The sequence below is a fragment of the Chrysoperla carnea genome, chromosome 2, assembly GCF_905475395.1.
Source record: "Chrysoperla carnea chromosome 2, inChrCarn1.1, whole genome shotgun sequence".
NCBI classification, from domain to species: Eukaryota; Metazoa; Arthropoda; class Insecta; order Neuroptera; family Chrysopidae; genus Chrysoperla; species Chrysoperla carnea.
Genome location: NC_058338.1, coordinates 45,573,963 through 45,598,434, shown reverse-complemented (window position 1 = coordinate 45,598,434; position 24,472 = coordinate 45,573,963). Strand labels below are relative to the sequence as shown.

The 24,472-nt window shown below is 30.5% G+C and overlaps 4 protein-coding genes across 4 annotated transcripts; 2 read left to right on the top strand and 2 right to left on the bottom strand.

Annotated features, from left to right (window-relative positions):
- The first annotated feature begins 133 nt into the window (after positions 1-133).
- Positions 134-1,965, top strand: LOC123291854 (G patch domain-containing protein 11). The gene is made up of 4 exons (XM_044872284.1): positions 134-387; positions 449-935; positions 1,599-1,721; positions 1,783-1,965. The coding sequence occupies exons 1-4, from the start codon at positions 335-337 to the stop codon at positions 1,915-1,917; spliced, it is 798 nt and encodes a 265-aa protein (XP_044728219.1). The 5' UTR covers positions 134-334; the 3' UTR covers positions 1,918-1,965.
- On the bottom strand, positions 1,932-6,749 carry LOC123291852 (nitrilase and fragile histidine triad fusion protein NitFhit). The gene is made up of 6 exons (XM_044872283.1): positions 6,472-6,749; positions 6,083-6,238; positions 3,952-4,152; positions 3,353-3,872; positions 2,598-2,773; positions 1,932-2,540 (listed from the first exon to the last, which is right to left on the bottom strand). Exons 1-6 carry the CDS (start codon positions 6,640-6,642, stop codon positions 2,370-2,372), a joined length of 1,395 nt encoding a protein of 464 aa, XP_044728218.1. The 5' UTR covers positions 6,643-6,749; the 3' UTR covers positions 1,932-2,369.
- A 2,942-nt stretch (positions 6,750-9,691) lies between these two features.
- On the top strand, positions 9,692-17,672 carry LOC123291429 (probable 2-oxoglutarate dehydrogenase E1 component DHKTD1 homolog, mitochondrial). Its single transcript, XM_044871720.1, has 17 exons — positions 9,692-9,816; positions 10,974-11,100; positions 11,162-11,336; positions 12,316-12,535; positions 12,604-12,765; positions 13,678-13,862; positions 13,946-14,167; positions 14,336-14,493; positions 14,560-14,695; positions 14,757-14,888; positions 14,965-15,085; positions 15,770-15,909; positions 15,984-16,140; positions 16,661-16,863; positions 16,923-17,043; positions 17,109-17,297; positions 17,438-17,672. Exons 1-17 carry the CDS (start codon positions 9,693-9,695, stop codon positions 17,632-17,634), a joined length of 2,769 nt encoding a protein of 922 aa, XP_044727655.1. The 5' UTR covers position 9,692; the 3' UTR covers positions 17,635-17,672.
- A 607-nt stretch (positions 17,673-18,279) lies between these two features.
- Positions 18,280-23,159, bottom strand: LOC123292723 (cytochrome P450 4C1-like). Its single transcript, XM_044873437.1, has 10 exons — positions 22,979-23,159; positions 21,740-21,937; positions 21,493-21,678; positions 21,352-21,424; positions 21,162-21,288; positions 19,748-19,867; positions 19,613-19,681; positions 18,751-18,928; positions 18,504-18,683; positions 18,280-18,440 (listed from the first exon to the last, which is right to left on the bottom strand). The coding sequence occupies exons 1-10, from the start codon at positions 23,157-23,159 to the stop codon at positions 18,280-18,282; spliced, it is 1,473 nt and encodes a 490-aa protein (XP_044729372.1).
- Between the last annotated feature and the right edge of the window lie 1,313 nt (positions 23,160-24,472).

The window sequence follows — 24,472 nt, the reverse complement described above, 5'->3', positions numbered from 1 at the left end:
TCAAAATCAATATTTTCTAATAATAACTTATAAGTATTAAATATTTTAAGTTTAATTGAAATTAAATGTTTTAAAGTATCTACATTTTTTAAAAGGTTAATTGTACTCGTTTTATTGCGCTCAGATTCAACTTGTTCAACAATTTCTTGATATTTCTCATTTTCTAATTTTAATTTTTGAAATAAATTTTCAATTACTTCTGAATCCATTTTACAATTAAAAAAAAGTTTTAATGGTTTAATACTTACAAAACAGGTGTAAACAAAATTTGGTGGCGCGAAATCTCACATAACCTCAAAATATAAAACAGTCCTAAAGAATTTGCAAAACGAAAATGGAAAATGATTCTGATGACGATTATATGTCCGAAGCTATTTTAGCCACTTGGTAATTACTGATTTTTAAAATAATACTATAAATTATAAAGAGTTTAAATAAATTTTACTAGCTCACATGAAGATATCAGGCCCGGATTAATTAGGAATCGAGCTAAACAAAGAGAAATTGAAATTGAGAAAAAGAAGGCAGAATCGCGTGAGAAAAATAAAAATCTTTATAAACCATTAAAAGTTGTCGAATCAGAACGTCGTGATGAAGGTCTTAAAACATGTATTGATGAGAAAAATAAAGGATTTTCAATGTTACAAAAAATGGGATATAAAAGTGGTGAAGCGTTAGGCAAAACAGGCTCCGGTCGAATTGAACCAATTAATATTGAACTGAAGGTAGATCGTACGGGTCTAGGCCGTGAGTCTGTTTTAAAGGAGATTGCTGAACGAAAATTAGCTGCACGAAAACGTTATTTGGAACATTTAAAAGCAACAACAAATGTAGATGATTTTCGAAAACGGATGACTCAAAAGACACAAGAACGGCAGGATGAAAAAGATTTAAGAAAAAGTCAGCGTGTTTGTCTTGATCTAGATACTAAAATGGTAACAGTTTTTTTTTAGTGAGTGACTGAAAAGTTTTACACCCGATTTAAAAAATCACAAAATCTTTCTGAACATATCCACAATATTGAGAACACTTTACATCAGCAAGACATGCTTTCAACCGACAAGCATAAATAAATGTTCTAATTCAACTTTATTTCAGAGTTACAGTAATCTCTAAATATTCAAATAGAAAATTTTCATAGAAATTGTGCATAAATAACTCATAAAATAATCATTCAAATATAATTAAACTTAGCATGCACAATTTTAACATAAAAAAGGAAAGCGTAGTATTTTTTGAAAAATTTTAGACTACCCCAATAATTTTTCACAATCTAAGCGCAAATCTCGAGAGCAGCTGAACCGATTTCGCTAATTCTTTTTTTTATAATATTCCTTCAGTTACATAAAGTACGAGGATGGTTCTTACGGAGAGAAAATTTAAAAAATTGCCTGAAAAAGTCAAAAAAGTTTTTTAGTGGCTTTTTAATTTTTGACTTATTAACTTTCTTTTTTCTTGTTTTATCTTACTAGCTGACTCGGTGTCCCGAATACAGGAATAAGTATAAAAAAAAAAAATCGTCTGTTAGGTGGTACGAAGATTGCCGGGTCAGCTAGTTTAATATATTTTTAAATCAACCGTTACTCTTTTACGTTTAGAATATAGAAGAGCCCATTGAAAAATGGTTTTGGCCTGAACAAGAAAAGAGTAAAACCGAGGAAGATGAAGAAAATGAGGACGAAGAAGATGAAGCTGAAGATGACGAGGAATATACTTTTTCGGTAAATAATAAAAATTTGTTTCAGTTTTAAATTCCTTTTCATTAATCTTTATATGTTTTAGACGCAAGAAAAATTGGAAATACTAACTAAATATTTACGGGAAACTCATTTGTATTGTATATGGTGTGGATCTGTGTTCGATGATGAAAAAGATTTATGTGATAATTGTCCAGGAGTAACTAGAGATGATCATTAGAATAATTCCTTATTTATTTAACCCCTATGATTACATGATCGCTGTATACATGGCTTTGTCTAATAAAAATAAGTATAATCCAATTTAAAAAAATTTAAAGCTTCAATTTTATTAATTTTCCTATAGTTTTTATTTTTTATTTTTTTTTGTAAATTGATTTATAAGCCCCAGTGCTTGACAGCATAGATTATCGTTGATAAATACACCTCTAAAAATTGTTGAATTAATTATTCTTAGCCTAACTTTACCTTCGGTTTCACGGGACCCGAAATATTTTAATTTTGTCAGCATAATCAAAATTTTTCGGGCTTCGTAAAATATAATTTATTTAAAAGATGATGTTATTGGACCAAGCACAATTAAACCATATAAGAATTTCTAGTGATATATTTATCAAAGACAATGTATGCGGACGCGCAGCCCCTCTATATTTGTCTAATAAAAGATTGTTGTTATTGGGAAATAATTTTTCTTAAAATATCTGCTTCAGCCTTCTGTTCTTCAAGGCATCTTGGTGGTTTCATATTTGGACCTTCTTTATCATGCTGTTGTATATGTTTATAAATTTCATCATTAAAAACAAAATCTCCTTCTTTGCGTGGCATTATATGGATGTGGACATGCTGAAAAATTATAATATAAGTAATAAAAAAAATTTACATAAATTAAATGAAATCTACTTTGACTGTTTGTCCAGCTTCGGGTCCATCTTGTACAACAACTGTAGACGAGGTTGCTTTGTAAACTTCTTCAACAGCTTTTTGTACTTTAATAGCAGTTTTAAATAAATCAGCAACTTCGGTGGGTGTTAAATCACTAAGTCGTTTTGATTCTCGTACAGATGATACCAAAACATCTATTAAAATCATTAAGGAATCATAATTAACTTAAGTACCTCTGGGTCACAAAAAATGCACGTGTTTTACCACTCTAAGTGATATAGCTATAACATTATGTATGTGAATTACATGTACCGTTATAGTAATATCACTTTAGAATGGTTCAACTTTTGCTTTGTTAAGTTGGTTTTTTGTTATTAGCTTTTAAAAGTCGGGTAAGAACCGTTTTCTTGATATCAAATATTCGTCATAAATTAATACGTTGTTTTTGAAAAAAATATAACCGTTTTCGAGATATATAAAAAAGTCTCATCTATTTTTTACACTCGATTTACCTCCAGCATGTTAATTATGCACATTTTGATTATTTCTTATTTCACAGACGCCTTTTTTTATTAAATACAGAATACTTTAATTAATTTTATATTTCGTTTCGATGCGTGAGAGACCTTTATTGGAAATAATTAGGAAATCAATTTTCTTCGTTGATAATAATAAAAAAGTGCACTACAAATCGCTTATTTTTGCTGTTATAAATCTTGGACAAAATGGGAATTTCAGTTTAGTTCTGATTTTCTTGAAGATAAGAAGGATACGACCAGGTACAACGCAACGTAAATTCGTAAATGCATACGAATATGGTGTTTTATAAAATACTGTTTCAATTGGAATTTTTATTCCTCCAAAATTCAACGTAGATACTTCCTTAGGCAACTCAAAAATACTGTTTTCTATTATTGAACCATATATATCAGTTCTTTTATGCTCTATAACTGGCATTTTTTTTCGAACAGTTTCTAATTTGGTTAAATCAATTTCAGCTGTACAAACTGTCGGTTCATATGGATCCGAGTCTGAGTGTTTTTCACATTCTCCGATAATTTTACCCCATGGATCTATAACAATAGCTTGACCATAAGAAATTCGTTTCTCATTATGTCGTCCAATTTGAGCGGCTGCAATAACAAAACACTGTGATTCAATTGCTCGTGCTCTTAACAAAATTTCCCAATGCGCAGCACCAGTTGCGTGTGTAAAAGCACTAGGATATGTTAAAATTTCAGCGCCTTTTTGTCGTAAAGCAATTGCTAGTTCTGGAAAACGCATATCGTAACACTTAAATTGATTAATTAAAGAAAATATCGCAAAAATTTCTAAATGTGTAATTTCGAAAAATCAGTTATTTAAAGGATACAATAGATAATGCTAACTTTCCAATTGGTGATTCAATTGGAGGTACAATGGATTTGCCGCTTTCAACTGTTTTTGATTCAACTAAAAATATATTTTCTTCTGGTATTTTTACATTAAATAAATGTAATTTTCTATATATTCCAACAATTTCACCTAAATTATTAATTACAAGATGTGTGTTGAATGCTTTATTATTGGCGGTCTAAAAATATTTCACTTTAGATACAAATTTGAAACCTAAGAATGAAGTTGTTTATTGTTGATGCGTTTACATGGTTTACATTCATTTAAAAAAAAAAACTAATGCCAGCGATTACTAACCTTTTTCGATCTAGGACCACTTTCATTATATTGTTCTTACAAAGACTTTTTAAATAAGTACACTTATTTAAAAAATCTTTGTGTTCATGGCAGAGACAAACAAACAAAAATTATTAGTGTTAAGAGCAATAGTATCGCTGGCTAATGCATTATATGATGTGCATCAAGTTAGCTAAGCACTTGTCATGCCTCCATAGAATTATTTTAGGGGTTTCGTATAAGTATGGGAATAGAATAAGAATTTGCCGCTAATTAGTCGCCAATTAGTTTCGAAGGAATTATTTCCAAAATCAATTTTTTTTTCGTTTTTTTGGGTTAGCAGAGCACGCCTACATAAAATGACTTTAGGGTTTTCGTAGAAGAGTTAGCAAAGCACCCAAATATACAAAAAAACCAAAAAACGACAAAATCGGTATTTTCACAACTAATTCACGACTAATTAGCGACAACTTGATGCACATATTGATATGCCAGTCTGATAACTATAAAACAGTCTTTAATAGTATAAAAAAGATTCATAAAATTGACGAGCCCTACTTAAAAATATCGAATTTGGATTAGGTGAAAATTAGGAGCTTTTAGGTACAATATAGATACGTATAAATTAGGGACACAAACGTTTTTCCAAAAATTGAAAAAAATGAAAAATTTGTCATAATTTAATAACCTAGTATCCGTCATGTAAAAGTAGATATTTTATTTTTTTTGAGGCGTAAAATGCAAGTGCTAATTTATTGTTCCGAAACCTTAGAAAAATCAACATAGAAATTGTTTTAAGTCTGTGATATCAAAAAATACAGGCTGTGTGCCTTGCATTCTTTGGTGATACACATCATAATTAGGGATTTTACACAATATGCGCGTATTTAAAAAAAATTTAAAGAAATATACTTAAAAAATGCATTAATCTATTTAACTATTTTCTTTGAGTGTTTTTTCATAAATAAATAATTTCACATCAAAATTCATGTATTAATTCAATAATATACACTACATGAGGTGAACTCTATCACAAAGTGAACGCAAGGTAAAATAAAACCGCAGACCTGTGCTAATTCGATCCCATTAAAGTCATGGCCAACCCGTGGATCACAGGATAATCGCACGGGGTAAAAAGTCGCAGACTAGTGCGTTCATTCTGTTAAAGGATATGCATCCACTCTGCAATGCACGGATTGGCTATGCCTGTAATGAGGTCGAGTTAGCACGGGTCTGCGAGTTTTTGGGCCATTGCGTTCAGCCTGTGATGGCATCCACCCTGTTAATGCCCACTCCTGTAATATACGTAATTAAATTATTGTGTAAAATCATTCATTATGTGTATCACCAAAGAATGCAGCCAGTTTTTTTAATAACTTCTCTAAAAAAAAATTTTTTTTTTTAAGTTTTCAGGGGGCACTCAATTAGCACTTACAATTTTTACACTTAAATGTTACGCCTAGGAATAAAGAAAATACCTACTTTTATACGACGGACTGCTAAGTTATTAAATCTTGGCAAAACTTTTTTTATCAATTGTTGGAAAATCGTTTGTGCATCTAATTTATCGTTTACGCACCTAAATTCTACGCAACTATCTCTTAATTTTCACCTAATCAAAATTCAATATTTTTAAGTGGCTTCGCCAATTTTATGGGCCTATATAAAGAAGATCCCAATTATAATATGTATTGAGTATTGTTTTATTGAATTTTAATTAATCAAATGAATAAAACCAAAATATTAATATGTCATAATATATAGGGAAACAGTAAACTAAGAATTGAAATTGACAATTGTAAACGCATTTTTTCAAAATAATTAAGTCCTACCAATTCATGTATCCCGCCAAACGATATCCAAACATTATTACTTTTTGCTAAATTTTTATACTCTGTAACTCTTGGACCAGACAACGGCTCGGCGAGTTTGATAGCTTGCTCTTTATTTTCTGCTATATAATCACAGGCTTCTGGGAGGAAAACAATCTTAAATATAAAAAGAAAATTGGTTAAGATATTTGTTATACACGAATTTTAAAAGAAAGGCTAAAAATAATTAAAATTAAACAAAACCATTTAATTTAATGTTTTAAAGTTTTAGTAGCCGATTTAACACAGGCTTTATTTTTTTTTCAAGGTCACGTGAGTGTTTATTGTTAAGTTGTTTACAGGTTAGGTTATGGGGTCTGTCAAATATTTATTAATAACTAAGAAAATACCTGAGCATTTTCCTTGGTAGCTTTTTCAATAATACATTTAACTTGTTTTAAATTATGATTTAAATCACTTGTTGCTGTCATTTGTCCAACGGCTACTTTTGGGTTCATTTTACTAGTAATGGGTCTAACAAATTTCATAACATTCCATGTACTTTTTATGAACAGTTGCATTTTGTATGAAATTAATTAATCATCTGTTATATGCGTATATACATAGTTTATCTCTTAACGAAATTTTTATTTAGATTTTGATAAGATTTAAATACTCTTTTTCTTAGTTTGATATTTTAAGCATAACTAAATAAAACTAACTAATCAATTGAAGAGAAAGGCATGAAAACTAAAAATATTAAAAGCACTAGCCATTTAAAAAATCGCTTCTTTTTAAAAACTTAAAATTTGTCTAAAATTTCAAACATCTGTATCTGGGATGAAAATACTCGAAAAACGATTATCAGAACCAATTATGAAAAACGATTATAAAACAGCTGCTTCGAAAGTTAAAAATGTCTAGTTTTTTTAATCAGAACTCAGAGATTCTTAGCAAACTAACAAGTTAATCTTTGAAAAAACTCCAAAATAAAAGGAAATCGAAAGACAATTCTAAAGAATTTAATATTCCAAGAATGTTCTTTGAATATTTTTTAACAAATTCTTCAAAAGTAATTGTAAATTAAACAGGACTTCATTATTCAAAAGATGTTATAATATTAATATTAAACAAGTGAAAACAAACAATTGACTGAGTTAATTGTTGAAATACCATGCATAGTCAGTGTTGATTTCTTTATCACATTACACATACAAACATGTGACACATACATAACTGATAATCAAGTATAGTACATATTATAAAATTTCCGCCTAATTGGCGCCCTCACGGGTAAACAGTGATGTTTACGAAAAAATGTTTCAAACAAAAGTTGTTAAATTTTGATTTTTGGAACATTTTTTACATTTAAACTTTTGTTCTATCTCTAACGGTTTACAAGATGGGTCCTACGGACCCAAGACCAAATTGACCTATGATGCTCATTTACGAACTTGACCTCACTTTTTACGTCCTGAGTACGCTGTAAAAATTTCAGCTCGATATCTTTTTTCGTTTTTGAGTTATCGTGTCCACAGACGGACGGACGGACGGACAACCGGAAATGGACTAATTAGGTGATTTTATGAACACCTATGACAGAATTTTTTTCCTATCATCATTATTTTTAAAGATAGGTACTGTCTGAAAACGATATCCTAGTGAAAGGAGAGTGATTAAATTTCTATTTTCCCATAGACTAGGACTAGGCCATCAACACAATTACATGTTCTTTCATTCTAAATCTAGAATTTTCAATTGGTCAAAAACTTTGCACCATCAGAGAGGTCCTGCCTGAAAACGATTTCCTAGTGAAAGGAGAGTGATTAAATTTCTATTTTCCCATAGACTGGGACTGGGCTATCAACTGACATGAACAAATGAACTCCATGTCTATGTCTACCTAAATTTCATGTCGTCTGAGGTTGGTTTTTACGCTTACTCCGAATCAAAGGCTTTACAAATAAAATGCACATACATATAAATATCATTGATTTTATTCAATAAAATTACTTATATGCTATTCAGCTTAAAAAAAATAATGATCTTTAACCTCTTAATGTATTCATTATTTAAATATAGAGTGTTTTAAAACTCTCCTGCTTATGGTATTACTTTCTTTAGTTGGTAGGTACTTGTTCGTATATTATGAACTCGTAAGATCATCCTAACCATAGAAGCTAAATGAGCTGTATATTTGGATCAATAAATAAATGAAGCCTTTATTTATCTTAATCCCATTTTTACCACTGAATTGTGTATCGAACAACAATTCAACTTAGTAGCCATATGGCCGGTGTTTCCAATACTAAGTCAAAATTTTTTGAATAAAAAACGAAATGTGCGTTGGTCTATTGAAATATTGAAATATGCAGTCTTATTTACACATACCAAGACCCTAACAAGCGTAATTTGACTGTCTTTATCTTACACATAAATAATTGCTCATTTATTGGCTGCCCCTACGTAGCGGCGCTTATTTGTCTTTATAGAAGAAGCTGTGGTATTGCATAGAAATGTAAGCCACATCCTATCAACACTGGTGGCTGAAATTGTACAACCTCATGTGTATAAGCCTAGTGCCGGTGGATTTAATTTCTGGCCAATTTGTAATTCTTAAAGTTTCTTCTTTTTTAAAACCGGTTATTTATTTATTTCTAATGAATAAAATCATTAAAAAAAAAAAAAAAAAACTAAGATAGGCTCATTCTGAACTTAATGATACATGATTAAACTCAGACAAAGTGTATAGCGACTTTTTAAACAGTATATATTTTATTTATTTATTTAAATTCATTTGTAAATATATTTGGGTATTTAGATACGGCAAAATCCGACATTGAGTATGACTAATTTTCTCATGAGAAATTTTTGCAAAATCCCGTTTAAAACATTCTCCTGAACGTAAAAGTGCAGGTTGCCGGTGTGTAACTCGTTAGGATATTGTTTAAACTAATTTTTCGCACGCTCTCTTAACAATTAACAATCATGCACTTAAAATACAATTAGGACAAAAATTTTTGCGCTATGTTGTTGAGTAAGCTTTACACTACAAATACAAATTTTATACATATTAAAAATCTGATTTTTTCATAGACTTTTTGAGGGATAAAAATCGTAAAAATCGCGTTTTTTAAATTTTACCAATTTTTTACTCGAAAATTCGAGGGTTTAGAGAAAAATGTTGAATAACATTTTTTATTACTTTTGACCCAAATTATCTGATAAAATTTTTTACGAAGCAATTCGGTCAATATTACTTTGTTAAAAAAAATTAGTTTAAACTATATCCTACCGGGTTACCCACCAGTAACCTGCTCATTGTCGGATTTTTCCGTACCTAATTGCATTATTAATGTATTCAATATCTATCTGTAATTCTTTAAAATGATAACAAACTTTATAAAAACATTTTATTATGATTTGAGACATCATATAGTAACACAATATATGTATAAATGTTTCATTTACATAAATAAACAGTAAACATTTTCGTAATGATATATTTTTTAACTTGATAATAATTATTTTTTAATTACATATGATTCTGATTAGAATTCATGATTTTAAGTGGTAAAATACATAAATACTAATAAAACAGTTTATAATAAAAGTGTTTTTAATATTTATTATGTTATTTAAAAAAAATTTATTATTGAATTTAAATAAAGTGAAAAAATTTAATAATATACGATTTTATCGTACTGATAATGTGTATGGATACAAGTATTTTAAATCGAAAAATGAATTTGAAGGTAAGTAGGTATATGAGAATCGAGAAATAATATTGTTTGCAAAAAATATGCTTCGAGAATATCAATTTATTGTTTCTTATCTAAGAGGTTGATGTTCTGCTAAGTTTATGCAGTTTTTTTTACAGAGAGTTAATTTTTTGTTTCATTACTTTTTTTTGGAAATTTGTTCGAAAAATTGTTGGAAAAATTTTATTATGTAATAAATTAAACATTATACCACTTAACATATGAGGGTGCAGCTGTGCATTTCGATGGAAAACGCACATTCTATATTTTCATTTCAGAAACCGGTACTTGAACCCGGGTCTTCCAGATATCCGGTCTAGGACGTAATAAACTCTTTCAATATTGTTCTATGTGAGTGACACAAATTATGTGTAATGTCTTCGTGTCTATGTTCTATTTGTATATTATACAGAACACACAAACGTTTTACACTGTTATACAAGTGTTGCAAGTGATACAAATTACATATTTTATTAGGAAACTTTTTTACATTCATCAAAAATTTGTGTGTACTTTATATAAGCCAAAGATCCTACTTTGGAACAAGTGAAAACAAACAATTGACTGAGTTAACTGTTGAAATACCATGTATAAACAGTGTTGATTAGGCAATTGTTTGTTTTTAACATCATGTAAGTGTAAGTAAAGGAAGATAGCGACCCTTACACGAAAAGTAATAAAAGTATCTTCTCACTTCCTCAGTGAAGATATTATATGCTATAAACAAACATATAATTTTGTTATCCTCTAACGGTTTACAAGATAGGTCCTACGGATCCAAGACTCAATTGACCTATGTTGTTCATTTACGAACTCGACGTCACGTTTAACGTCCTAAGCATGCTTAAATTTCAACTTGATATCTCTTTTCGATTTTGAGTTATCGTGTTTACAGACGGACAGACAATCGGAAATGGACTAATTAGGCAATTTTATGATTACCTATACCAAAAGTTTAAAAGCGTTAAAAATTTGGGACTAAACTTAGTATACCTTGATATATTTCATATACACATGGTATAAAAACCGATTTTGGTGAAATCCAACTTTTACGTTATCCAATTCCGTAATAATTAAACAAAAATTGTTTTAGATCACTGAATCCAAATACAAGAAGATAGATGAAATAATTATTTTAATTTATTTTTTAGTATCGAAAGACATTATTAATGCCAGAATCAACAATAGTAATTTATATCGTTTAATAAGTGCGTATAGACAATATGGACATACCCAAGCAAATATTAATTCCATAGCGTTAAATAAAGTTAATAATGAGTAAGCATTTCAAAAAATTTTATAAATTTATTAGCTTATTCTAATTACATTTTGGTTTTAGTGTAATTAAAGAATTGAATCCAGGACGATATGGTTTCAATTTGGATGATTCTGTGTGTACCAAAAATCTTTTATATAGTACCAAAGCAGAAAATGATGTTAAAGTATCCAATGTTATACAGTACTTAGAAAATGTTTATTGTAAGCATATTTCAGCTGAGTTTATGCATCTGGAGGTAATTTTTAAGTAACTTAAGCATTGTAACAAAGAAAATGTATTCACCTCTGCATTGTTATGATACACGTTCAAAGTTCCGTGTCTCGTCAGAGTACGTTTCTAAATAATTAATTAATTAATTACAATTGCATTTGATTTCAATAGGCCTAACACCCACTGCCCCCCTAGAAATTCTTCTTAGCTTACCGACTGTTGAACTACTGAACGAAAATGAGGCTATGACTGCCCATTTGAGAATATGAGATAATTGACTGTGAGAGAGAAGGAAAGATAAATTTCTTTTTGATTCTTAAAAGCCAATAAAGCAAGTGGTCAATTAAATATTAACTAAGTTTTGCTTATGTTGTACACTCATTGGTAAATCTGGAGAAAATAGTAAGTTTATCGGAGCGTGGCGGCTATATTTGCCCGGGTAGTCAAGTTGCTCTTAAAACTATCTGCTCCAGCAAAATAATTTCTTCCCCGGTTGACAAATACGCAGAATTATTTACTGGGAGAATTAAGAACTGAGATACTGCGTAGTCTAAAGTAAGGAAACGACTTACGAACTTACTCGCCAAAGAGTCCCGCTTCTGTGTTAGGGGCTGCAATCACATGTCGGAATTATTAGAAGACAGACTACCTCCGCCCTCAACGATTTTGTAGCTGTATGAAATGCCGTAAGGCCGATCTGGGTCATTGATAAAAACTGCGAAAGGTACTAGTTGAAGTACATACTAGCCATTGTGTTAGTGCCAATTGTCCAGATTGGAATCAAACGTATAGTACGCTGCAAAATCAGAATGAGACATAAGCCTTAGACTCGACTGAAATGTACGAACTTGATCTGAAACAATTAAGGTGAAAGTCTGACCTACCATTCGTTAATTAGACGGATAGGTTTGACAAGTTACTAAGAACTAGAAGAAAATAACAAGGCATGGTAGAATAGGTTGAAGAAACGGATAAATTACGGGTTATACTTTTAATGATTTTAGACTGAAGAAGAAATTGAATGGTTTGCGGAACAAATGGAAAATCGTCATTTAAATCAAATAAACGACGAAAAAAAATTAAATATTTTAAAGCAATTACTAACTTCACAAGTATTGGATAATTTTTTACAAACAAAATTTGCCTCATTTAAAAGATACGGAGGCGAAGGTGCTGAAAGCATGATCGCATTTTTCGATGAGTTTCTAAAATTATGCTCAAAATGTAAATTCAAATTTTTTATTTACATGAAAGAAATTTGGTACAAATTACAATTCAATTATTTTTTTTAGCCGAAGTCGAGGAAGTTGTGCTGGCAATGCCGCACAGAGGTCGTTTAAACTTATTAACTGGATTGCTAGAAATGCCAGTAGAGAAAATTTTTAGTAAACTACGAGGTTTACCTGATTTTCCAGAGCGTTTCAAATGTACCGGAGATGTTATTAGTCATTTAAGTAAGCGAAAATAATTCGTATTAAACGAGGGCTCGTAGGTAAACGTTAAAATTTTATTTTTAATTAGATACAGAAAAATTTGTCGTAAAAAGTTATTCGCCACCTTTTCACTTGACCGTTTTGATTTTGTTTTCGTGATTGCTGGCAAAGTTTCTTTATTGTTGGCAAATATGGCAAAAGTAATGAACAATAATATATTATGTTTACTTGCTTAAGATAGGTAGCTAATCTATCAAAAGACTGTTGTTTTAAAAAAAACAAATTTTAAAGAATCTTAATGTGGATGCAAATTGAATATTTGTATGTGGTAAAAGACCGAGGCACCGTAATAACTGTAAAAATTCTTGGTGGGCAGATACTAAATTGCAATCAACTCAACTACATTATATTCTATTTGGTTATCAGTTGCTATTTATTTGCCAAACATCGAATATCAGCAATCACTTCAGTTGCCACGTATTCGCCAAAAATGTGTCTGGAGTGGCTTAATAGTAATGGTAGCAGTGGGAAAACGGTGAAGTCTTTATGTGTAAGTTATGTTGAGTCTCGGGAAGAATGTGCGTGGCAGCCTTAATTCCATTTAGCTTTACTCTGGATCCGGGATTGCACTGATGCTAGATTAAAGGACCATTGGGAATGTCATTTGTTATAAAATTAAGGATTCCGTTATAATCTCGAGGATCACCATGCATTAATGTACTAATTTGATCTTCGTCTCTCTTCAGCTGCTACTATTACTCTTCAATATTTAGCGAATAGCCCCCCTCCCTCTCATTGTTTCAACTGACGAATGTACGCCCTCATTACATGTATCTTTCGGTAAACGGTAAACTCTTGTAGGAATATGCTACGTGCCTTCGATGTTTTTATTTATTTTTTAATAGAAATTTAAACAACGAATTGTTTTATTAGTATCGTCAGCGGATCTCAGTATTAATAACAAAAATGTCCATATTACAATGCTATACAATCCATCACATTTAGAGGCAGTTAATCCCGTTTCCATGGGTAAAACACGTTCAAAACAATTAACTATAGCTGAAGGTGGTTATGGCGATGGTAATGGTCAATTTAGTGATCGAATTTTAAATGTTCAGGTTTGATATTTTTGCTTACCATGATTTTACACTACATATTAGCTTAGTGTACTCACCCCAGATAACTTCTGATGGCTGTATAGGTTCATGGAGATGCAGCATATATTGGTCAGGGTATCGATCAAGAATGTTTAGTTTTATCGCAAGTCCCACATTTTGAAATTGGTGGCACTATACACTTGGTTGTGAATAATCAAATTGGTTTTACAACACCTCCAGATAGGGGTCGGTCTACCAAATATTGTACAGATTTAGCGAAAATCATATCCGCTCCAGTTATTCATGTTAATGGTCTTCACCCAGAAGTAAGTAGTTATTGATAAGATGTTCCCAGATCATTAGTTGAGATATGGGGTTGAATATTAGTATCAATATCAAGAATAACGAATGTGTTAATTCTAATTGTTCTGTCGCTAAATTTGGGGAAAGTATTGACCATTTTATAATTGAAACAAATAATTTTTTTTATTTAGGAAGTTGTTCATGCAACGCGGATTGCTTTTGAATATCAAAGAAAATTTAGAAAAGATATTTTTGTTGATATGAATTGTTATCGAAAATGGGGGCATAATGAATTGGATGACCCAACATTTACAAATCCAATACAATATAGTCTTATTCGATCAATGGAGTAAGTTTAATATCTTTCTACCTAAGAATTATCAATTAAATGTATACTATGGTTGGCTTTTTCTAGAACAGTGCCAAATTTGTACGCAGACCAATTAAAAAGTGAAAATTTAATAACTGATTTGGAAATTGAGAAAATTGTCACGGAACGTACAACATTTTTAAATGAATCATTAAAAAGTATTGAAAATTATGTACCTGAGGTATGAAAGTCCAAAGATAAAGTTCTTTGCAAAATAAAATGTTAAAAATTATATATTTTAGGATCCATGTTTTAAAAAGCAATGGGCAGGATTTAGTCAAGCTCCAGCTTCAGTTTCTATGTGGGATACTGGTGTTCCATTGGATATTTTGAAATATGTTGGATTTCGTAGTGTAAATTATCCTATTGAATTTGTAAGAATAAAAAAAATTAAATATCTAAAGATTCTAAATATCTAAAAAAATAAATTTATAAAACTAAAAATTCCAGAACATTCATCCACATTTAGTCAAAACTCACGTTTCACCTAGGATTTCTAAAATAGTCGAAGGTCAAAAAATTGATTGGGCAACAGCGGAAGCTTTGGCATTTGGTTCTTTACTATATCAAGGTAATGATGTATAATTATACCATGTGTTTAATTTACATCTTGACATAGGCATCTCCCACGAGTATGACAGAGTACATACGTTAAGCGTGTAAGAAAGAGGTGTTATATGTTTTTTGCAAGTGTTGTAGCTTCGATTTCCTTTAAGCTGTACGATGGTTCTACTGCTGCTGATTATGCTGTGTACAACTTATCGCTTATTGAAGCTACATTCAACTCATAACAAGAAAACATGCCTATAACACGTCTTTTTTGTACGCATTGGCTAATGTATACATACGTACTCTCTCATACTCATGGGGGATGTAATATACCAAGATGTAAATTAAACAACCATACCATGTTTACTAGCGATCTGGTTGAGAAGCTATTTTTTGAAAAAATTTGCTGGGAATTAGCGAAACTAAATTTTTAATTTCGTCCCAAGATAAAAATTGATTAATATACGTTTAGGCCGATATCCAAATAAGAAGAGCATTTGGTCTGACAAAAACGGCATAATAAATGCAAAGAACCATTTTGTCCGACATTCGACAATAAAAATTAAAACATTAGCTCTTTTTACGTAAGATTGTCATTCCAATTTTGTGTTGAGAAGTAAAGACTTTGCTATTAAATTTTATATTGCGAGTTTCCGTATCCTGGTAAAATTTAATACGTTTTTAGAAATAAAAAATCATTTTCTAGGTCACAATATTCGAATTAGTGGCCAAGATGTTGGACGCGGTACATTTTCACATCGTCATGCAATGTTTGTAGATCAACAAACTAATAAAATTCACATTCCATTGAACGAATTAGAAATGAAAGGACAAGGTTTTCTTGAGGTAAATCTAGTAACAAATGTAATTTACAGTATGAAGAAATATTTGTTAAACTATTCAAAATTTTTAAATTCTAGATTGCAAATAGTATTTTATCTGAAGAAGCTGTGCTTGGTTATGAATATGGTATGAGCATTGATAATCCAAATAACTTAATTATCTGGGAAGCTCAATTTGGTGATTTTTTTAATGGTGCTCAAATTATTATTGATACTTTTGTTACATCAGGAGAACGTAAGAACTTTTTAGATTATTTTAAATCTTGAGTTACTGTCTGATATTCCAGATAAAGTAAGGGGCATCAACTGTGAAACTGACTGTTTCAATCGAACAGTTAAGCGATCTAACTGTGGTTATGCAAATAGTCTATCGAATGTCCTGCGTAAAAAGTCCGTAAGCAAGGTGGGCTTGTCGTACCCACTCATTGATTCGATAAACTACGAAGCACCTTTCCAAGGCAATATAGGCTCAGGTGAAAGGGACGTTTACGACCTCACATGTATCAACAAGATCAAAAAACTTGTTGGAGATAAGCCGCATCAAAAGACGGTTGGAAAATTAACCAAATTTATATTTTACCTCGTCAACTTTTAACATCTCTTTTAATCGTGTGTAACACCACTCTTTTTTAATCGCGGGTAACACCGCGGGGTGTAGCTAGTACTTAATAATAATGAGGAAAAGCCATATTCATACGCCCAGAGATTTTTCAAAATTACCTAACAAAGTTCACGTTTTTGTAATAATCTTCCAGTTAAATGGTTGACGTCCAGTGGTTTAGTGATGTTATTACCGCACGGATATGATGGAGCTGGACCAGAGCATTCATCAAGCAGAATGGAACGATTTTTACAATTGACTGATTCATCAGAAACATCACCAGATGGTGATGATGTCAATATGCATGTTGTTAATCCAACAACACCAGCTCAGTATTTTCATCTTTTACGTAGACAAGTAATGTGAAAATTTTTTCGAATCTTTTTATAAAATATTAATTTTATATTTATTTCTAGATAATTCCAAATTATAGGAAGCCATTAATTGTAATTTCTCCAAAAATTTTATTACGTTTATCGAATGCTACATCTTCGCTATCAGAAATGGGTCCTGGTTCTAGTTTTCAACCAGTACTTGGTAAATTTTGTTATGCCTTTAATAAATCTAATTATTCAAATAATTTTGTAATTTTTTAATTTTAGACGATCCACTGGCAAATCCTGCAAATGTTAAAAAAGTAATCTTAGTTAGCGGGAAACATTACTATGAGCTTAACAGAGAACGATTGACTCAGCAGCTAAATAACGTTGCCATAATTCGTTTAGAAAGTTTATGCCCTTTCCCTGTTTATCATTTGCAATTAGTCTTAGAAAAATACGTTAATGCAAAAAGTAAGTATAAGTAGGAATTGTATTTCACTGATAAAATTCGGAATAATATTTAATTAAAATGCCATTGGGCAATGTCTGATGTTATTCTATTTGGTATAACCAAAATATTTTATTAATTTTGTTTGTCTGATGTTTATTAGCTTTTATTTGGAGTCAAGAAGAACATCGAAACATGGGCGCCTGGAGTTTTGTTAAACCAAGATTTGAGAATATGATAGGACGTCAGTTAAAATACACTGGAAGGGAGGTTGCCGGTACTGTTGCAGTTGGAGTTGGAAAACTTCATAGTTTACAAGCAACACAAGTTATCAAAAAGCCTTTTGAAATTGTTTCTTAATTATTTTCTATTCATAATAAAATTTTATATTTTGAAGGAAGGAAAATTTAGAAATTTGTTTTTCTAAAAAAGATATTTTTGACAAAAAAGAAAAAATTATTATAAAATTTTTACAGAATGTTGTAAATAAATCTTTTTTCACACACTTAATCTATGATAGATTGCTTATTTATTAATTTTAATTTTCGATTAAATCTGAGTGTCTCCTTTTTTTATATGCTCAGGTCGTAAAAATTGAGGTCGAGTTCGTAAATGAACAACATTGGGTCTTGAGTCCGTGGGACCTATCCTGTAAACCGTTAGAGATAGAACAAAAGTTACAATGTAAAAAAAAAGTTTCTTATAAAAATAAATAAATAAACAACTTTTGCTTGAAACATTTTTTCGTAAACATCAATGTTTACCCGTGAGAGCGCAAATTGTATAATATGTATTATATGGGAATATCAGTTATATACGTGTGACATGTATGTATGTGTAATGTGATAGAGGAATCAACACTGTCTATACATGGTATTTCAACAATTAACTCAGCCAATTGTTTGTTTTCACTTGTTTAATAATTTTTTAATTTGTAAACTTATAATACACGTAATTTTTAATACTTATAATACAAGAATTTAGTCTAAATTAATACGATAATAGTTATCTTGAATATATTCGAACTGGATAACCTTTTTGTGGACGAATTGATATATCGGTCTTTAATGTTATTTCTTCTACACGTTTATAATCACATTCGAATCGATTATTTCGTAAAATAGTTGCAGCTACTGATTTCATCAATAAATCAGCATAGATTTTTCCTGAAAACGTAGAAAAAATTTGTTAGCTAAACTAACACGTAAAAATTTTTTTCAAATTCTTACCAATACAATTCATTGGCCCTGCGCTGAACGGTACATATGCATATGGATGTCTATTTAATACTGCTTCTCGTGTAAATCGTTCTGGCATAAACTTATCAGGTTCTGGCCAAATATTTGGATCTCTATGCATTGCATATATTCCAACACCAATTGAACAGCCACTTGGCAAAACAACATCATCTAGAAATGTTTAAGGCATAAATAGTTTTTTGTTCAAAAATTTTTTGTTCTCTAACTTTTTACTTACTATTTAAACGAAAATCTTGTTTGCATTCTCTTTGTATTATGTGGCCAATTGGATACAATCGCAATACCTCTTTAATGCACATGTCTAAGTATTCTAATGAGTTTAGTAATTCAATTGTAAAAGGGATTTCGTCGTCTTCTGTACCCAAAACTCGATCAAGTTCTTCGTGTGCTTTTTGCTGGAAAAAAAATACATTTCACACAATTTTTTTTAAGATGATAATTTGATGATAATAAAACAAAAGCCCCAAAAATATGAAAAACTAAGATTTGGGGCATACTGTAAGCTAAACATTATTTCATCATTTTTTAGTTATTAACACGAAATCCAGTAGGGAAATTATCGATTTATTTATGTTTGGTACAAATTCTGTTCCAGTTATATACTGGCTTTGACATTTTTTTAATGGAAATTTGAAAGGAAAAAAGAATAAACAAATATTTCCTTTGGAAAAAAGGACAGAGTGACTGTTTCAGTTTTCGAATGATGCTCGATGTTCTTCTAGAAGACCACCGGACCACAGTTGTGTCCTCATTATTCCAGAAGATACAATAATTTGAAGTCCCAAAGTGTCAATTTCGCTTTGATAGTATAACTCATTCAAAAAAGCTCGTACAATAACGATGAATTCAGAGAAAAGATCAAACTTGCCAAAGGATAATGTCTTGAACTATATTATAAGAATTGACATACAAAAAATTATGCTGTTCCAATACCGTCTTTATACCCTTTACATTATTTTGATTGCATAAAGGAAAACAAAGGCGTCGATAACCAAAAGGGAGGTGGGTGCAGCTGCTTCTTCTCGCTTTCCCCTAAGCGACACCCTTGGAAGAAAAACATAATATTGAAAAATACAAACTTGTATATCAGGATGAATGGCTAACATTAATATCACAAAGCTGATAATAGTTGTGATGGATTCTTGGCTCTGAAAATAAATTAATTTTTAGTTTTGTGTTTATAATTTCTAAACATATATTTAAAAGAATCTTACCGCTGTGAATATAACATATGTTGCGTCCATTTGTTGTTTCTCTGTCAAATCATGCTTTAATATTCGATCTAAGCATGTATCAAAAGGTTTTTGTGTATCACTTTGCTTGTCTTTTAAAATCTAAAATTTAAAAGTAATTTATATTATAAATTTCTACGCCTACATATTATTTTGTTCCTCCTTCTTTCATGGCAAATTGGGCCTATTAGAATTTAAGAAATTTTTGGATAATATCAGTTGAGGCACCGAAGAATTGGGTGACCTACTAGTTTTTTCGAAAATATTTTTTTAGGAAAATTCTTATTTTAATTTATAACGCGTATTTTTAACGTTTACCGGCTTGAAATTGGTAGACTAGAGTTCTCCTTCCTTCAAATAAAGTCCACTTAAATAATGTCCACTCGCTCCACTGAATATTTCCATACTGAAGGTTATGAGATTGCAAATAGCACTTTCTCTCTATCTCTGCCGTGTACCTTCTTCTCGCTATCATTTTCAACATAATTCCTGGTGGATTATGTCACCCGAAAAATTTTAGCATGGGCTTCTAGTCTATGTAATGTTTGATTATAGTGGACATTTCACGAGGGATACCCTGCTTAGAACTATGGCTTATTTTTACCACTAATTCGCTGATTATTTAAGCTCCTCATTTATGATGAGGTACTAAGTGCACCTCTATATGCATATAGATCGCATCAATTAATATATAAAAAAAGGCATTCTTAAGAAACCCTCAAGAACAGCTCCGATTTGGATGATTTTTTTAAAATTATTTCTTTTATTATATTATTTAAAATCAGAAACCTTTCAGAGGTGGTAAATAATCTGAAGGGGGAAAGGCAAGGTCGCGATTGATATATCAACGCTCAGTCTAAATGATATTTATTTTATACTGTAGGTATCATTTGAGAAAGAATTTTTCGAAATTTATCACCTAAAGGGGTGAAATAGAGAGTGGAAGTTTGTAAGAAAATACATAAAAACTATCATTTTTGAGTTCACTACTCATTATCTGCAAGTAACATGGGCTTTATTTTATTTTCAAAAAAAGTAAGGTTTCACACCGAAAGTTAAAATCCATTAAATAGTGAACAAAAGGGGAGTTACGTGAAGGTAAGAGAATTAAATGCTATAACGTGGATAACTGCTAGTTATTGATATTGTTATAATAATTTGTGTAACTTATATATAAATTATGCATGATTTTTTCCACAACTAGGTATATTAATTGTACTTGTAAGATGCACAAATACTTGTTAAAACAATATAAATAACTAGCAGTTATCCACGTTATAGCATTCAATTCCAATTATCTTCACATTGGTACTCTTTAACAAACCAAGCCACTAGACACGTTAAATATTAATTATTTATTTCATACATAATAATGAAAATTTGTCGAATTACTTACCGTACGAGTAAAATTATCAACTAATTTCTGTATTTTTACATAATCGTTATATCGCTTGCTGAAGTAAAAAAGTACATCGCTTTGATAAAGACTTTTGATCATTCTTTCGAAAACAATTTCATATCCTCTAAAAACATGAAAGAAGCGATTACATCATATACAATGATATAAATTTTATATTATAACTTACAATTCAGCCAAATGGAAAAATTCTGATTTCCATGTATTTTGTGCAAACCGAACTTTAGTACCAAGTAATGTTTCTAAAACAACATTAATTCATTTGTTTGTTAAAATTTAAAAATCAAACTTAAAAAAAAAAATAATTTACCGCAAACTATATCGTAAGTAAATGGGGCAATTTCCGCATATATATCAATTAATTTTCCATTAGGGATAGATTGCAATTTGCGATTCAATAATTCACAGTGACTTGAAAAACTTGGCATATATTCTGTCATCATTTTTGGTGTGAATATTGGTGAAATAGCTTGTCTTTGCATTTTCCAAAGGTCACCTAAAAATTTTTTTATAGCTATAATCATAAATTCAAATTGATATAATGTATTTTGTTTTACCTGATCCCGTAAATAGACCATGCCCTAAAAATGGTGTTAAAAATTTATATGTACTTCCTTTGTCTTTAACTTTTGTACTCATTAAAACAGTTTTCACATGTTCTGGTTCAGTCACAAACACTATCAACTGTGAACCAGCCCATAATCGATACGGGCTACCATATATTTTTTTCAAGGAACTCCATTTGTACATCATTTCTAAAAACAATAGATTATTATATATTCTTCCGCGAAACAAAAGTTTTCTAAACTTATCAACGAAAAACGAAAAAAGGTAGGCAACTCAGCAGTTGCATATTTCTTATGCTTTATAATTTTGGTGGACCCCAAAACTCGTTAGGCAAGCCAGCGAAATAATTTATTTGTGATATTTTTACTAAAAGTAATCTTGTTTATATTCCTGAACCGAAAAGAGGAGTTTTATAAGTTTGACCGCTATGTGTGTCTGTCTGTAGCATCGTAGTTCCTACACGGATGAAACGATTTTGATTTTTTGTTTTTGTTTTGATAAAGGTAATTTATTGAAAAGTGTTTTTAGCTCTGTTCCAGAGTTTAGAGTTCCGGTACCCGAAACAACTAAAAAATAGGCGATGATCTTCAAAACCGGCTCAGTTTCGAGCGAGGTAGAAGAAAATAGGTAATTTAATGAAGAGTGTTCTTAGGTATGTTTCAGGTGCGAGTTTACAGTTCCGTATCCAAAACATTTGTCGGAGGTTTTTTAAATTTTGTAAATTTCATTTAAGACAACCCATAGTAGGTTGTTAATAGTTTATATTTCATAAAAAATAACTTTCATTCCGCAAGCAGATGGGTGAAAGCCGACATTACATTACTTAATTTGTATCTTAGATTATAATAGGAGAATAAAAGTATGAAAGATCTATAAATATTATTTTAAGTGGAATTGAGTGATTGCTAGAGAAAATCGGAAAATTTAGTGACAAATCATGTGTGGGATCAGATTAAGGGTCTTAAGAGACTGCAGGCCATAACCTGGTAGGTAAATTACAATTCTCGGTTAAATTTCGTTTCTAAAGAGTGCAATTTTTATATCGATTACGAAAATTTAACATTGCGCTCAAAATAGGTAGACTAGACTAATACTAAAATCCATAAATTTAACACCGTTAGGGGTATTAAAAAATTTATCTGTTTATAAAGATGATCCTAAGAAAACGTGATTTTTTGGGAACGTTCTTAATATTATTGTCTTATTTAAAGATAATATTTTCAACTTACGATTTGAGGGTACCATAAAATCAAATGCATTGCCAACAATTGGCCATGCTGTTGGTCCTTTTAATTTCGTACCATGCTTAAATAGCTTTATCCTCATTTGCACATATTGATAAAATATTTTGATCACTACTAATAAAACTATTATTGCCGATGCACCTCGAATTAAATACGTAACAATCATAATTATCTCAAACAAAAAACAATCCACATAAATGAGTCAACTAATCAGTTTTTCGAACACAATAGACAAATGGAAATATTGATTGTATACAACTTCTATATATAACATTTTTTTAAAATAACTAATAATGTTTCGATCAAAGAAATCCCGTTTGAAGGACAAATTATGTAAAAAGTGATATAATATTCAATTATAGAAAAATTCTATCTAAAAACATGAAAATATTATTCAATAGTATTCATTCCTATAATTTCTGATCTTTTTCCACTCTCTGGTAGAAAGTGTTTGTTATCACCTCGAAAAAGAAATTATTATTTTGGCTCAATTAAATAATGTTTCACATTCAACAATTTTGTTTCCACTGAGAGGTCGACTTTTAAGTACGAACTTATTACAACCTAATAAAGAACTGGAATAAATTCATTACTGGGCCGATTTTTAAAATTCTAAGACCAAAAGAAAGCTACACTATCAGCGGGTAACATGGACTGGGCTATATTTTATTTTCAAAATAATTTTGGTTCCACACAAAAAATTAAGTGAAATTACATCGCGCTAGTCTTTGTTTTCAATGTAAATTTGAAATTTAGAGAAAATCCACTCAGCCGAATTCTGAATGATTACCCATCCCTTGCCAGGGGACCCCGGATTGGGACCTCCAGAGCACTATACGGATTGCCTTATTGTAGTTTCGACACTGAATTAAATATAATTTTTGAGTGCAAATTTGGTTTCTGCATATCAAAATCTATTTGAAATGACAAATCAAATCTATATGAAATCTCGCATTAAATACCGCAAGACAAAAAAAAGTTTGTTGATCTTGAGTCTAAATATCATGTTCACCGCATCTTAAGTTTTTTCTATTATCTACAAAATTTTATTGGAGTGAATTTTATATATATATGGTAATTTCCGTTTGTATTATTAAATTTATCTTTGCCAATTAAAGTCGAGGAACAGAATGGTGAACGAGTTTATCCGGTTTATTAATAATGGTAGCAGGCCGATTTATTATATTTAATCAGAGGTTGAGGTGAAGGAAAATGAAAAATGTATCACTATGAAACAGGTTCTGAATATTTTCGATCAATTAACTTGGGTTTGGCTAGTGAAAAATTGATTCATAAATAAAATATGTATTTGCAATTTTAGTAAAGGAATTCATAATTCGTGATAATTACAACAGTAAGTAATTAAACTATTAAACACACAGTAGGAGAAAGATACAATAGAGCAATGAACCCGATTTGTGTAACAACAATTCATAATCTGTGTGACACAATGCAAAAAGTATATTTTAGGATAGATTA

Coding starts and splice junctions, on each gene's coding strand:
- LOC123291854 (XM_044872284.1), top strand. CDS start 335: ATGGAAAATGATTCTGATGACGATTATATGTCCGAAGCTATTTTAGCC. Junction 388..448: donor GAAGCTATTTTAGCCACTTG/GTAATTACTGAT, acceptor AAATTTTACTAG/CTCACATGAAGATATCAGGC. Junction 936..1,598: donor TTGATCTAGATACTAAAATG/GTAACAGTTTTT, acceptor TTTTACGTTTAG/AATATAGAAGAGCCCATTGA.
- LOC123291852 (XM_044872283.1), bottom strand. CDS start 6,642: ATGCAACTGTTCATAAAAAGTACATGGAATGTTATGAAATTTGTTAGA. Junction 6,239..6,471: donor CTACCAAGGAAAATGCTCAG/GTATTTTCTTAG, acceptor TTTATATTTAAG/ATTGTTTTCCTCCCAGAAGC. Junction 2,541..2,597: donor AAGCTGGACAAACAGTCAAA/GTAGATTTCATT, acceptor ATAATTTTTCAG/CATGTCCACATCCATATAAT.
- LOC123291429 (XM_044871720.1), top strand. CDS start 9,693: ATGTTATTTAAAAAAAATTTATTATTGAATTTAAATAAAGTGAAAAAA. Junction 13,863..13,945: donor ATCGAATTTTAAATGTTCAG/GTTTGATATTTT, acceptor ATGGCTGTATAG/GTTCATGGAGATGCAGCATA. Junction 15,910..15,983: donor AAGGACAAGGTTTTCTTGAG/GTAAATCTAGTA, acceptor TTTAAATTCTAG/ATTGCAAATAGTATTTTATC.
- LOC123292723 (XM_044873437.1), bottom strand. CDS start 23,159: ATGATTGTTACGTATTTAATTCGAGGTGCATCGGCAATAATAGTTTTA. Junction 21,938..22,978: donor TTTTATGGTACCCTCAAATC/GTAAGTTGAAAA, acceptor TATTGTTTTTAG/AAATGATGTACAAATGGAGT. Junction 21,289..21,351: donor TTTTTCCATTTGGCTGAATT/GTAAGTTATAAT, acceptor TCATGTTTTTAG/AGGATATGAAATTGTTTTCG.